Source organism: Sarcophilus harrisii, chromosome 1, assembly GCF_902635505.1.
Source record: "Sarcophilus harrisii chromosome 1, mSarHar1.11, whole genome shotgun sequence".
In the NCBI taxonomy this organism is placed as follows: domain Eukaryota; kingdom Metazoa; phylum Chordata; class Mammalia; order Dasyuromorphia; family Dasyuridae; genus Sarcophilus; species Sarcophilus harrisii.
Genome location: NC_045426.1, coordinates 276,531,427 through 276,547,604, shown reverse-complemented (window position 1 = coordinate 276,547,604; position 16,178 = coordinate 276,531,427). Strand labels below are relative to the sequence as shown.

Sequence of the window (16,178 nt, the reverse complement as noted above, 5' to 3'; positions counted from 1 at the left end):
CAAGGACCTACTAAGTGTCATGGGCAGCTAGGTGACACAGTGGATAGAGTAATAGACCTGCAATTAGGAAGACCTGAGTTTAAATTTGGCCTCAGACACTTACTAGTTGTGTGACCCTGGGCAAGTCACTTAATTCAGTTTGCTTCAGTTTTCTTCTCTATAAAATAAGCTAGAAAAAGATATGGCAAATCACTTCAGTATCTATGTCAAGAAACTCCCAAAAAGGGGGTTATGAGGAGTCGGGCATGATGAAACAACTGAACACATTAAGAGCCACATTATGATCATCTTATCATTTTTGTGTGATGAACACTAAAGATCTGAATTCAGATGCTCATACCTAGAGCTTTGTAGTAGGTCTGTAGCAGATATCTTTTGAAGACATGAAAGGATAAGGAACAGGGAGAAGAAATTAGGAAATGTTTCTTAGAGAGGGCTTATGCATTAGTGGAGAATACTAGATAGCCTGGAGAAATCATGAGGCTTCTGAGCACCTGGGGGAGGGAGATGAGCAAAGACAAATTTTGCTTGCATTAGGATAGATTCAGACTATTTTAATCTATACACAAAATGCCAGAAATGTGGCTAGAAAGGTAGGAGAAATGATGACCTACTCTCTGGGCTTAGTTCACCACTTATTTCTATGGAAAAGCAGAAAGGGCTTAGACTTGGGGGAAAAAAATAGCAGTTATTGGGTGAGTGGCCATTATGTGGATAATTGCCTAGACAGTCAGGCTTTCAGAGTTTAATAACTAAGAGGCAAAGGAAACACTGTCCATGAGGTAGAGTGAAATCTCTTCACTCTAGGCAGAAAACCCAAGCCCCTGGACCTGGAAATTTAATCTAAAAAAAGAACAGATTGATTCTGTGGACAACTAACTAAAGTGTAAACATATAAGTGAGGGTTCATGAGGGATTTTGATGGCTACTGACTCACCCAATACCTTGAACATCTCTGGAAAACACCCTATACATTGGATTCCTGTTTTTTGTTTTTTTGTTTTTGCTTTAAAATTTTCTCTAGTGACCAGCAGCTAGGGATGGGGAGAGGCAACTGTTTAGTTATTTTTAGTCATGTCTGACCATATTGAACCTTTGTGACAATTTTGGGGTTTACTTGGCAAAGATATTGGAATGATTTGGCCATGTCCTTCTCCAGCTCACTTTACAGATGAGAAAACTGAGGCAAATAGGGTGAAGTGACTTGCCCAGGGTCACACAGTTAGTAAGTATCTGAGGCTAGATTTGAACTCAGAAAAATGAGTCTTCCTGACTGGTGTTCTATATAGTGTACCACCCAACTGTCCCCAGAAGATAACTAAGTTACCAGAAATGTGGACAAGTGGAAGGACACCAAGGATACTGAGAAGAGGAACCCAGAGTTCTTCAAGGCCTGAAGTTCTCCTCTACGGATGCTTAGGATCTTCTCCATAAAAGCTTCTTCCCAGCCATGTAACTTGATGAATTTCATGTTTCTGAGAATGGAATCTGTTAGCCGGGCCCGATGGTCTTTATGCAGCATCTGTTCCTCCTGAAATAAATATAAAGGAGAACATGGGGAAATGTAAGGCAGGATCATGGAGATAATAATTATCAAATGGGACAAATCCAGTTTCCTTAGGGAGCTCTGAGTAAAACAAGTGGCTTTACATGCAGTTCAAGACATTTCTCACCTGAAAAAATTGTTCACTCATAATAATGAAGGGTATTGGGAAAAGGTAGTGAAGCAGCTAGAAACTCACGGGGTGGAGCGCTGGGGCCTGGAGTCAGACACTTACTGACTGTGTGACCCTGGTCAAGTTATTTAACTTTTGTTCTCCATAATCCACTGGCAAAGGAAATGGCTTTACCCCTCTAGTATCTTTGCCAAGAAAAACCCATGGACAGTAAGGTCCATGGGGTCATGAATAGTTGGACACAACAGCAACAAAAGTAGGAGTGGTTAAATCTGTTTTCAAAGTTATAAAACATTAGAAGGAGCCATATTAATGCTTGAAATTTTTAAATATGTGTCTCGCAGAGTAGAGAGAAAAAGGCCAGCCTTGGAGCCAGAAAGGCCTGGGGTTCAAACTCTGTCTCTCTCACATCCTGGCTGTGTGACTTGGATAAATCCCTTGATCTCTCAATACTCCAATCACTTCTTGAAGACCATGAATTGCAGAAAAGGTGTTGACTTACACTAGTGGGAGCTCCTTCACCCAGAAGATCATAGCACCAATGAAATACTAGGTTCAGTTCCTGCTGCTCAGAAAGAGCAATGTGGATTCTTGAATGGATTAAAGGTCAATCCTGATGCCAGCGAGACCCAGATTCAAGTCCTTACCTTTGTCAAACCCTAGCTGTGTGATCATGAGCAAGTTGTTGAATTTTTCAATACCCAAAGAAACTTCCCATGGGAAACAGGGCCATCATCAGCCCTGGAAAAACTCCCCACAAACCTGAAAACGGCTCCTTTTCTTGGTGATGATGAAATTCAAAGGAAGAAGGATGAGGAAGACAGCAATGGCAGTCAGAGCCGACGGACCTAAGAGCTGAAAGATAGGAAGATATCAGATCTGTCTAAGACTCCCCCATAATGTGCTGTTTATAGTTAAAAAAAAAAAAGTTTGGTAGCTCAGAAATAAAGCAGTGAGAAGCCAAGTCCAAATCCCTGAAAATTTCCCAGATCATTAAGTAACAGATGAAGTCCAGATAGGATCTAGGGAGATGTTTATTCACGTAATAAAAGAGTCCTTAAATTGCTTGTTATTATTGTTATTCAGGTGAGTCTGACTCTTCAAGTCCCATTTGGAGTTCTCTTGGCAAAAATATTGAAGTGATTTGCCATTTCTTTCTTCAGATCATTGCACAGATGAAGAACTGAGACAAATAGGGTTAAGTGACTTTCTCAGGGTCTGAGCTAGTGTCTGAGGCCAGATTTGAACTCAGAAAAATCAGCCTTACTGATTCTGGGCTAATATCCCAGGCATCCACCCTGCCATTTAGGATGACTACAGATCAATATGTACTAGATTGAGAACGTGAAGACCTGGATTCTACTTTTGTTTCTTACCACTTACTAGCCTTGTGCTCTTGGGCAAGTCACATAATCTGCATGGACTTCATTATTCTCATTTGATCAAATGGTGTTTAGGTTGAAATACTCATCCTTTTTTTCTCTGGACAACTCATCTCTGGCAGATAAGATCCTGAAATTCTATTGACACATATATCTAGAGAAAATTTCTTACATTCCATATTATATTCTTTTAGTGAATAGTTCTTTGGTTAGTGAATATCTTCTTGTTATTTCAGGGACTCAACACAAAAGAATACTAGAAATCTAGAAATATTTCAAACACTTCATTGGTTGGAAATGAAAGCATGGAATGCAGTTTATTTATGCAATACTGACACCTGTTGGCCATAGGGAAGAATAGCCTGTACTTCAAATGGGAAATTCATCCCTTTATAAATAAATATCAAGGCAGGGAGATATTTAGGGGAGGTATAGAAGTTAGAGAATTTGGTTAGAGGCTTTCTATCTGACCTTGATTGACAAAGCATTGGAAAGTTCAGTTAAAAAAGAAAAAGCTAGTGATCCCTGGGGAGGATGGGAGAATGGGGTTTTATCTTTTTGATTATTTTTATTTATTTTTTATCTCTATTATTTCATGGATCTATACTTGAAAATGTTTAGTCAGTTAGTTAATGGTAGTTTGTTTCAAATCTGAAAAGAGGAAACTATGTGAGCCACAACTAACTGAATCTGCCAGGGTTTCTCGCAAAATCTGGAAAAAGGTGTTTAGTGCTGGGGAGAATGATGCTCTTAAATGAAGAAGCATCCTTCTAATTCTCTATCTGCTAAATGAAGAAAAAAGTCTCATAAGGAGTTACCTAGAAATGGTTTCAGAGTGTATCTAGTCCAACTGCTTCATTTTACAGAGATGCCTGAATCCTGGGAAGTAAAGTTATTTGTTTAAGGTGACCCAGGTGATAATTAGCACGATCAAGATCTGAAGAGAGATTCTCTTATTTCAAATTCCTTGCCACGCCTCACTTTACTCTCAGGCCACTTCCTCTCCAGCTCTCTTTCCCTTTGCTCTATGGATCTAAACTTTTCATGTCTGGAATCACTGACAAGAGGACCCTGCTGATCTGATTAAAGAACATCTCCTGGTCTCCATCAAGCTGGCCCTAAGCATGCCTCACTTTCTTCCCTGGCTGTCTTCCTAATAACTTCCCTGTTACAATTTATGCACTAGAAAAATGGCGCAATAAAAATTGCCATATTTATTACAAGGATTTCTTTTTTCTTTCTTTTTTTTTAAATTTAGGGGATATTATTAAAGCATTTTAAAAACTCACATTGAAGAAAAGAATGAAGACCAGGAAAAAAAAAAATCAGAGATTAGCAGGGGAGTTTTGAAAGTTACATGTTGAATTTACTGTCCATTTTAAAAAGAAAACCAAACTAAACAGAATATTACATTGCAATCATGTGATACATGTACGATCAGTAGCACATGTACAATATTTAATATAAGAAATCCTCTTTTTTTATTCTTTTATATTTTTATTTCATTTGGTGTTTTTTGTTGTTGTTGGGGTTGGTTTTTTGGGGGGTGCAAAAGGTAGATTTATTTAGGAGAAGAGGTTACAGCAAAATAAGAGATAAAATAGACACTAGATGGGGCAAATATGAAATAGAGTTGGAAGAGAATAGGGTTATCATTATAAAGAAGAGGAATTTGGAAGAATCCATTAAAAGAATATGGCATGAGGCGTGGGTATGCAATTTATTGGCAGGTTAAATCCATAGAGGAGTTTAGCAGAGCTATCAGAGTTAGTTTTATAGTAGCAAGAGAGACAAAGACAGAGACAGAAAGAGAGAGAGACAGAGACAGAGACAGACAGAAACAGAAAGAGATAGGGACACAGAGAAACACAGAGAGATAAATATCTCATAGTGGACTTAATCTTGAAAAGAACTTAACCTTTTTTGGTGTTCTTAAAAAATTCAGAATAAAAAAATTAAAATTCTTGAAAACTTTCCCCCAACAAATTAATGCTGCTACCCTCAGTCTAAAAATAGATGTATAACTCTATTCTACCTTGGCTCTAGTCATTGCTACCATTTAGTTAGGTAACTTTCCAATCTAAAACTTCTCTTTTTGGCCACCATCCCCTAGATGTTTTGTCTTTTCCCATTAGGATGAAAAACACAAAACTCATTCCTATTAACACTTGAAAGCATAGGTATAAATGCATTTTTCCTTTAAATGATAAGAAGTATCTACTTAAAATCATCAATAAACATTATTTGCAATGTGGAAAAGCTAAAAGTATTCCCAGTAAGATTAGAAGTAAAACAAGGACACCTCTTATCAGTAATATAATTCTGTTGTACTAGAAATGCTAGTGACGGCAATAAGAGAAAAAAAAAACTGAAGGAATCAGAATGGGCAATGAGTTAAAAAACTCTCTCTTTTTGAAGATGATATGATAGTACTTGGAAAATCCTAAAAATTCAAATAAAAAGTTAATTGAAAAATTAACAATTAAGGTAGCAAGTTATAAAATAAACCTATGTAAATCATCTGTATTTCTATATATTGCCAACAAAGTCCTGCAAGAAGAGATAGCAAGAGATATTCCATTTAAAGTAACTGTAAGTAATATAAAATATTTAGGAGTATACCTGTCAGACAAACCCAGGAACTATATGGACATAATTATAAACACTTTTTATATGAGTAAAATCAGATTTAAATAGAAAAAAATATTGTTTATGGATAGGCCAAGGCAATATAATAAAAAAATGACAATTCTACCTAAACTAAATCTACTTATTCAATGCATCCCACTTAAATTACCAAAACTTATTTTATTGACTTAGGAAAAATAATAACAAAATTCATTTGGAAGAACAAAAGATTAAAAATATCAAAAGAATTAACAAAAATATGAAAAAAGGATGTCTAGCAGTGGCAGATCTTAAATAGTATCATAAGGGAGTAATTAACAAAACTATCTGATATTGGTTAAGAAATGCAATGATATTTCTAGTCATATGAAAAAGTGCTCTAAATCATTGTTGATCGATAGAGAAATGCAAATTAAGACAACTCTGAGGTACCACTGCACACCTTTCAGTTTGGTTAAGATAAAAGGAAAAGATAATGATAAATGTTGGAGGGGCTATGGGAAAACTGGGACACTGATGCATTGTTGGTGAAATTGTAAACTGATCCAACCATTCTGGAGAGTAATTTGGAGCTATGCCCAAAGGGCTATCAAACTGCATACCCATTGATCCAGCAGTGTCTCTACTGTATCTATATCTCAAAAAGATCATAAAAAAGGGAAAAGGATCCACCTGTGCAAAAATGTTTGTAGCAACTCTTTTTGTAGTGACAAGGATGCCTATCAGTTGGAGAATAGTTGAATAAGTTATGACATATGAATGTTATGGAATGTTATTTTTCTATAAGAAACGATCAGCAGGATGATTTCAGAAAGGTCTGGAGAGAAGTATTGCTAAGTGAAGTGAGTAAATCCAAAAGAACATTGTACACAGCAACAAGAAGATTATTTGATGATTAATTCTGATAGATGTGGCTCTTTTCAGTAGTGAGGTGATTCAGGAAAATTCTAATTGACTTATGATGGAGAGAGCCATCTACAGCCACAAAGAGGATTGTGAGAATTGAATGTAAATCACAATATAGTATTTTCACTTTTTTGTTGTTGTTGTTTGCTTGTTTTTTGTTTTCTTGTGTAGCATGATAAATGTGGAAATATATATAGAAGAATTCTACATATTCAACATATATTGGATTACTTGCTGTTTAAGTGAGGGGATGGAAGGAAGCGAGGGAGAAAAATTTGGAACACAAGATTCTGCAAAGATGAATGTTGAAAACTATCTTTGCAAATATTTTGAAAATTAAAAGTCATTATTAAAGAAAAGAAATAGAAGGGTAGATCAGTGGAAGTGAGTAGATATACAATACACCTTGTGTGTAATAAATGTAAAAATTTAAGAATTCACTTTTTGGTAAAAAATTGTTGAAAAACTGAAAAGCAGTCCAGGAGGAAAAAAAGCATTCACCTTAAATCGTCAAAACCTTATAACATATACCAAGATAAGATCAAAATGGGTATACAACCTAGGCATAAAGGAAGATGTAAGATAGAACATGGAACTCATTACCTATCAGATTTATGGACAGGAGAAGAATGTATGAATTAGCAAGAGATAGAGATTATTGTGAGATATAAATGGATAATTTTGAATATAATAAATTCAAAGGTTTTGTACAAAATAAGCCAATTTATCGAAGATTAGAAGGAAAGCAGAAATTTAAGGAAAGAAATCTTTATAGACATATTCACAGGTATCTTATATCTCAAATATGTAGAGAATCTCACTAAACATATAATATTAATCATTCCCCAAATGTTAAATAATGAAAGGATATGAACAAACATTTTCTGGAAGAAGAAATCAAAACTACTTATAGTCAAATGTAAAAATACTCTGAATCATTATTGATTAGAGAAATGCAAATTAAAAAAAACTTTAAGATACTACTTCATACTTATAAGATTAGCTAAAATGATAGAAGGAAAAAATGACAAATGTTGGAGGGAATGTGGAAAATTTGAGATATTAATAACATTGTTGGTGAAACTGATTTGATCCAATCATTTTGGAGAACTATCTGGAATTATATCCAATAAGTTATAAAAGTGTGTATACCCTTTGACCCAGCACACAACTATTAGGTCTGTTTTCCAAGATGATTAGAGAGAAAAAGGAAAACAATCTATATGTTCTAAAATATTTTGTGGTGATGAAGAATTGGAAATTGAGGGGATGCCCATAAATTGGGGAATGGCTAAATAAACTGAGTTATATGATTGTGATATAATACTACTATGCTTTTAGAAATGATGAGCAGGTTGATTTTAGAAAAATATGGAAAGATTTTCATGAAATAATGAAGAGTGAAATGAGCAGAATCAAAAGAATGGGTACATAGTAACATCAATATTGTTCTAAAAGTAACTCAGTAAATGACCAAGTTATTCTGAGTAATTTGAATATTCAAATCAACTACAAAGGAACTATGACAAAGGACCCACCTCCAGAGTAAGAACTAATATATTGAAATAGGTATATGCTTTTATATATGTATCTGTATCAAATGTTGCTCTGCAGTGCCAGGTTGGAAGAGATGGAGGGAAGTAGCTCAGAATTCAAACAATAACAATGATAAAAAGAATGAAAATTTCTTGAAGGCAAAGACTGGCTTTTGTATTTTATTTTACATTGTATTTGTATCACCAAGTCTAAGCACAGTGCCTGACACATAGTAAGTGTTTTTGATGATGAGTTTTTTGCCCACAACAACTTGCAAAATACAAAATAACTATTTGTCTTATGTAGCTTGAAAACAAACTACATAAAACAAAAATGTTTAGTGCTTAATACATGCCACCCTTATACTGCATTAAGCACTTTGTAATTATTATCTCATAAATTTAAATAAGAAAAAAACTACAACAAAATGAAATATTATGGGTTAGGAGATACCTGAGAGTTAAGCCAAGGGAAAAAAAAATAAATAAAATAATAAATATAAATAATAATAATAATAATAAAATAAATAATATGTTTGTAGTTTACCTGCCTTAACATTTGAAAAGGGAATATAGAAAGAAGAATAAATTGTTGAGAATTGAAAGTAGAAAACATTGATTATTTCTAATTCTTCATGACTCCAATTGGATTTTTTTTGGGGGGGGGGCGGCAAAAATATGGGAGTGGCTTTCTATTTTCTTCTTCAATTTATTTTACAGATGAAGAAAGTGAGGCAAACTGATTTGCCCCTGGTTACACAGTTAGCTAATGTCTTAGGCCATAAGGAACTCAGGTCTTGCTTATCCACTACACTGCGTACTACCTAGTTGCCCTAAAAAACCTTTTAAGTATTAACCCCTTGAAAATCAGAATGAACTAAACTCAATGACTCTATTAGAAAATGAGAAATATTAGAATGAAGTCAAAAGATTGAAAAAAGAAGAAAATACCAAGTAATTACTATTAAAAACAACAGACCTAGAAAACAGATTAAGGGAAGACAGGGATCATAGGACTTTCTGAAAAACCATAACCAACAATAAACCTAGACACTGCATTTCAAGAAAGAAAATGGCTTGGATGTATGAAAAATAGAGAGCAAAGTGAAAGTAGAAGGAATCCATCAATTATCTCCTAAAAAATTAAAATAAAACCACCCAGGAATTTCATAGCTAAATCCAGTGGTTCCAAGCCAAATGAAAAATACTGCAAACAAGCAGAAAAAGTGAATGGGTTAAACAACAACAACAACAAAAACAAACCAAGGAACCATAATCAAGATCACACAAAAAAATAGAGGAAAAAAAAAAAAAAAACTTGGAATATGGTGTGTTAAAAGTGAAAAAAAAAAAAAAGCTTACAGATAAGAACAATTCACCTGTAAAACCTGAACATAATACTATAGGGGGAAATTGACTTTTAAAATAATAGAGGATTTTCAAGCATTTATGATGAAAAAACAAGAGCTGAATAGAAACTTTGAGATGTAAACACAGAAAACATGAGAAACTGAGAAAGGTAAAAATAATTAAGCAGCTATAAGAGACTAAATTTTTATTTTATTTATTTTTTTGCTGAGGCAATTGGGGTTAAGTGACTTGGCCAGAGTCACACAGCTAGGAAGTGTTAAGTGTCTGAGGTCCAATTTGAACTCAGTCCTCCTGACTTCAGGGCTGGTGTTCTATCCACTGTACCACCTTGCTGCCCCTAAATGTTTATTTTATAAAATGATTATATTCTAATGGGGTAAAGAGATGTGTCCCTTCAGAATCTGAATGTCTTTGAGGGTCACTTTAAGATTAAATAAAATAATACCTGTTTTGTTTTTGTTTTTTGCTGTTTTGTTGATTTTGAGAAAGAATGGAAAAGGATGGGGGGAAAGAATTCAATAGGAAAGATATTAAGAAAAAGGGAGAGGAACTTAATTTTTTCACATAAAGGGAAAGTGTGAGAAGAGTATACAAATAAGGAGGCAAAGAAAAAGGAAATCATGATGTCATTCAACATAAATCAGATAACAGAAGGCGGAAACATAGGGGCACAGTGAGAGTAAAGTAGAGGAATAATAGAGTAGAGAATGGAATAGTCACGAGCAAAACAAATTATAACTTCAGAGGATTGGTCATAAAGGAGAGATTAAAAAGAAAGAAGAAAAAAATCTAAGAACTAGAGCTTGGGGTCTGGTCTAAGGAGAAGCAGAGGTTAATGATAGATCTCTTTGATTTATCACATTTCTTCTCTTTTAAGGAAAAGTTGGGTTTATGATAAAGATAAATACACAATTGATCATATCAGTGAATGTGGCAAACTTACCCACAAAATGGAGGAGGACAGTATTGAGATTAGAAAGTAGAATCCATCAACATGTGGTTTTTAAGAAATGAACTTGAAACATAAAGACTCACAGAGTTTAATGAAGAGAAGATTCTTATTGTTCATCCTTCTTAAAGAAGACCAATGACACCTTGAAGGTGATGATTTATGCATAAACTGGATTTAAGTGCAAAGTCTTTAGCTTCACTCTCCTCATTAAGGTCATTAAAGTCCAGTGGCAAAACAAAGGTCAAGTTGAATGATCCAGAATGCAGTGAGTAACTTTGGCTTTTCCAAATTAAGGTCTTTCCTAGATCTCAGTTTGTCTGGTGCAATGCCCATTCAATGATTTAGGACTAGGTAAGAGTTGAGACAAAACAGATGATACACTTTCCCTTCACAAACATATTAGTCTGGGACTCCACCCACAGGTCCCTTTAGCTAAATCTCTCATTATAAAAGAGTCAAGCTGGGACCCTCTCTTTGCAGAGGTTCCAAACATGCCAGCCTTACGCCTCGCATGCCAGGACCTTCTGTCCACTGGAACCCTGTTTCTGGTGCCCTTCTTATCTCTACTTTCACCTATTTCCTTAACTATACTTTAACCTTACTTCCAAACCCCATAATAAACCTCTTTTATCAATCTAGCTTTTCGGGCCAATAAATTCCTTTATTGGGGACTCATGCCGCTTCTAGACCTTATTTAACTCTAGATCCTTGCGCTGAATCCAAAGGGGTTGCAGGGGAGCTCTATTTGACTCCCTGTACCCCAAACCTGCCATTAGACCTCAATTAAACCCTAATTTCATTTAGGTACCCCATATCTAGACCTCATCAATAGTAGTAGTAGTAGTAGCAGCAACAACAGCAGCAATAGTAGTAGTAGTAACAGCAGCAACTGCAGCAATAGTAGTAGCAGCATGATTGAAAAATTAAGTAGAGAAGCCATACTATACTTAAAAGCACCATAGATAATGAAATAATATCAATACCCAATGAACGTACATGCATTCAATGACATTTAAATACTAGAAGAAAAAGTTAATCATATTATTAAGAGAAATAGAAACTATTTAGCAATTACAATTACAATAATTGACAAACTTTAATATATCTATTTCAGACCAAAGTCAACAAAAATATAAATAAGAATGAAATTAAGAACCTGAATAGAACTTTAAAAAAATTATGATGATTAATGGATGGAAATAGAATATTCTAATTCATCTATGGCACCTTTATGAAAATTAACCTTAGGCCAAGGCATAAAATACTCCTAAGTAAATACTTTCAGGCAGCATGGTTTAATGAAAAGAGTTCTGGATTTTATGTTTCGAGCCTGTGTTTGAAGAGGGGACCCCGAAACTCTAAAAATCCTTGAAGGAGAAAATTCTCCTTCAACCCTGCCTCAGTGAGAAACTGCTCCAGGGAATCAGATGAAGTGGTTTATCTAGGTGGGGCTGGTGGGGCTGGTTGAATCCTGAGCTAAAGAATTTCAACCCTATTCAAATGAAGATCTTCTATTCAATTTGACTCAAGCTGCACCCAGCCTCATCAAGAGCAACCCCCAGCTTGTAGCCAAGGCTTATAAAAGAGCCAATCTAAAACCCTCTCTTTGCAGAGGTTCTAAACATGCCAGCTATACCATGCTTGCTATGCCAAGGAGCCTCTGTCCACTGCAATATTCTTTTCCAGTGCCACCTTCTTTTTACTCTCATCTTTTTCCCTAATGAGATTCTTGCCTCTCTGTCAGGATTTCTAACCTTACTTCCCAATTCCTATAATTAAACCTCTTTTATCAATCTAGGTTTTCGGGTCTGTAAATTCCTTTATGGAGAATCTCTGAACCACCAGAAGGGAGTCCCCAAAACTCCCTACCCTTGCACCAAATCCCAAGAGGGTGCAGGGGAGCCAAACCTCTCCATTTGTTTCCCTGAACCTCAAATTTGCCATTAGACCTTATCATTTAATCCCTAATAACCAGAAACCCTAATCTCATTTTGGTTCCCTAAATCTAGACCTTCTCATGTTCAAATCCTTGCTTACCTACTTACTATCTAAGTGACTTTCTGTAAGTCATTTAAGACCTTGGAGCCTTAATTTCCCCATCTGTAAAATGAAATGTTGGGTGTATGTGATCTCTGAATTCCCTTCTACCTCTAAATGTATGATCTTATAATATTTGGTACCTCAAAATCACCCCACAGGGAAGAAACAGCAGACATTATACTGGTCCTGTTTAATAGCTGGAACCAGTTTAACATGATTAAGTGAATGGAATCATGAAGCTTAGGTTTGAATTGTTCTTGATTAAACAATCATGGAGTTTTCAATCAGATGCATGCTCCCACTTATTTCCTAATTCCCTACTAAGAAAACTAGGAACCCCATGGCTCCTACCTGCCAAAGAAATGTGAAGCAGATGGTCATCCAAACCACAGGAAGCCATAGACCATTCAGATATAAAACAGCATCCATCAATTTCTGTACATCCACAGATACCAGATTGATGATCTCTCCTACTGCAGCAGTTTTCCGCATAGTACTTGAAAGAGCTAAAACCTGGATAAGGCAAAGAATAAAGGTGTTTTAGGTCTGAGAGGTAGGAGGACTTACCAGAGGAGTAAGAGAAGACTTAACTATCACATTCAGAGAATAAGGACAGAGTCTATCAGGATTCTTGTTCTTTTTTCATTTTCCTTGCATAGAAACTAACTCTTGCATTCATTTAGCTCCTTATCCAGTATATTCCAGGCAGGTGAGTACTGGATTCAACACATATTGGTTATGCCCACTGTTAAATTTTCAGTATGAGTACTGGAAATTAGAAAATACTACAAAGCAGTACTTGATATTTTATTATTTGTTTGATTGTCCAAACCAGGAGTTGGTAAACTGTAGGAGACTATTTTTGTATGATCCAGAAGTTAAGAATGCTTTTTACATTTTATTACATTTTAATGTAGATTTATACATTTTATTATATTTAAATGCAAACTGATTTTTTAAAAAACATAAATACCTATATAAAATATAAACTCAAATTATATTTTAAGATGTAAAAATAATTCTTAGCTCCCTAGCCATACAAAAATAGACTGCTAGTGGGCTTGTAGTTTGCCTACACCTGGTTTAGATTTGAGAAAAAAATGGAGACAATGTTAATGTTAATAATATGAATTAAACTTAAAAGTGTTATATACATTCTCTAACTGACCCCTTTTCCACTATTTCCACTCATTGGTTGACAAAAATTTACCAGCATATTCCTGATTATAGTCCTTGCTCAAGTCAGTTCTTCTTATGTATCCAATCTATCTATTGAACAGATAATTCCTTTGTTTAAAACCAAACAGGGAAACATCTCTTTCTATCTGGTTTCCCAAGTGGTACTGAATCAGGGATCCACACAAAGTTAGAGTATCTTTGGGATATGGACAGGGAAAGAGAAGCTTTCTTTTCAGTTCTCTTACTTCTGAAACAAGTACAATCTGGTCTTGTGTGTAGAAGCACCATGATTTGAAGGGTGCCCAAGGAGGCTTCCTTTAAAACAAAACAAAGTACCCCATCCTAATATTATGGTACCTGAAATTCTGCCATTCCTTGACTACTAATTCAGCTGTCTTAAAATTTAAATGCTGATTCAGAGCACAGTAGCATAACCTGTAATTTTTTCTGCCCATAAGCATGATGAAGAGGGTGGCTCTCTTGATCTTTAAAGTTCTGTATTGACTAGACTAGGCTGACCGGATATCCACACTAAGGCTGAGCATTAGCATTGGGAAACAGGATAAGGCTGAGGGTTGAGGAACACCAATTTGCTTGAGGGGAGAACTAATCCAGATTCGAAATGGAGTCCATCAAAGCTCTTGTGTAAATCAGAATGGCATGAAGTCCATGAGTAGACTCTATTTTCAGTCTGTGAGGGAGATTCAATCTTTTAAAGAAAAGTAAATGCTGGGAGTGGTAATTGACACAATAGATAATCATGAACTTGGAATCACTGGACTTGAGGGGACTCCAGTGATCTTGCCACTTCTGATGAGTGACCTTCAACAAATTGCTTAAACTCTATAAACCTTTGTTTTTTCATCTGTGAAATGAAGGATTGACCTCCAAACACAGAAGAGAGACTCAAGATGCAAAAAAGAGACATACATTTCTTGAACATGGCCATCATTTTGCTTACCTATGCTTCTATGTGACAAAACTTTCCTTTTCCCCCTTTTCTTTTTCTCAATTTTCAGCTGAGGGTTGAGGGAGGGGGAGATTGGTAATAGCAAAAGTGATACCAAAAATAAGAGCAATTGAAACTTTTTTAAAAAAATGTACAGAAGAGAATAGAAGGAAGTCCAGAAGGAAGCAATTTTGAAAATAATATGTAGAATTTTTAAAAAAGAAAGCAGTATGAACAGTTATATAGAGAATCCTCTCTTTGTATTCTGCTATGAATGCAAAAATGATCTTTTTGAAATATTTAAATTAGGAATAAAAAATATTTTTTAAATTAAAGAGTTAGACCTGATGAGGAACATTCTAGTTCTGTTTCTGTTATTACTGTTATTCAGGTATTTCAATCATGTCCAACTCTTCATGAGCTAGTAAGTGTCTGAAGTTGGATTTGAACTCAAGAAGAAAAGTTTTCCTTATTCAGGCCCAGCACTCTGTCCAATGTACTATCCAGCTCCTACCCATGAGATTAGTTATAAAAATACCACCTAGTTACAGAAATGCTGCCTATCTATCCATAAATTAAACTAATTCACACTAAAAAGCAAATTATCTGTTCCTTTGGTAGAGAGTATTAAATGGCTGAGTATCTATGGGAAAGACTTTAAAAGGAAAAGGGCACAGAAATCTATAGTAGACAAAGTTTCTTCATAGTTTCCTGAGGCTCATATCACAGGAGGCTGTTGAGGTTTCTCTCCTTCTTGTCTTTCCATTCTTAAAAAGAGAAGAGATTTAAAGAGATTGGTTCCCCAGAAACACTCTCTGTACTTTAGGGTTCTCACCATCTTAGTCACTGTTTTGGCCAAAGAGGATGGACTCACCTTCCTGTACACCAGGCCCATCACAGCTGTCTTCAGTCTTAGTTCCAAGACCATGCACACATACATATAGTGCTGCTCAAACAGGGTTTGCAGGCAAGCAGAAAGGAAAAGTAGCACCGCATACAAATAGCCCTTCCATACTGGAGCCTGAGGGTCACTGATGAACTCTAGAAAAAAGCTCCAGGGAAAAAGACAAAAAGAGAAGGCATTCATTGCCAGGATCATTTGCCTATGTCTGGTCTATCTCTTTTCAAGAAACATTCCTACTTAAACTAATATTGATGATGATGATGATAGTTAGCATTTGGATAGTGCTTTAAAAATAACAAAACACTTAAATATTTTATCTCATTTGGTCCTGACAACAACCCTGGGGAGTAGATTCCATTTTTCAGGTTGAGTGGGATTAAGTGACTTAGAGTGTAAATCACATTAGTGAGTGTTTGAAGTAGATTTTTTAAGAAAACTTAAAAAAAGTTTTGTTGATATATTTTCTTTTTACATTACAAACACCTAGAAATTTGAACTCAGGTTTGTGATATTCCAATTCTAGTTTGGCCATTTTCTTGGTTTTCTTTTTCCTCTCTTATTTTCTTTTTTTTACCCACTCATTTGTGCCTGACCCAGGTTTTTACTTGAAGAGCAAGGAGCAAGAAAGGAAAGGAAACATTTAGAGGTAAAGGAAA

At 35.3% G+C, this 16,178-nt stretch overlaps 1 protein-coding gene across 1 annotated transcript in view; it reads right to left on the bottom strand.

Annotated features, from left to right (window-relative positions):
• Nucleotides 1-16,178, bottom strand: part of ABCC6 (ATP binding cassette subfamily C member 6) — a 60,713-nt gene that overhangs the window by 30,360 nt on the left and 14,175 nt on the right. The window contains exons 9-12 of the mRNA XM_023497397.2: nucleotides 15,493-15,670; nucleotides 12,842-13,003; nucleotides 2,439-2,531; nucleotides 1,328-1,531 (exon numbers count right to left, since the gene is read on the bottom strand). Of these exons, the coding sequence (XP_023353165.1) occupies nucleotides 1,328-1,531; nucleotides 2,439-2,531; nucleotides 12,842-13,003; nucleotides 15,493-15,670 (637 nt within the window). The remainder of the gene's footprint in view (nucleotides 1-1,327; nucleotides 1,532-2,438; nucleotides 2,532-12,841; nucleotides 13,004-15,492; nucleotides 15,671-16,178) is intronic.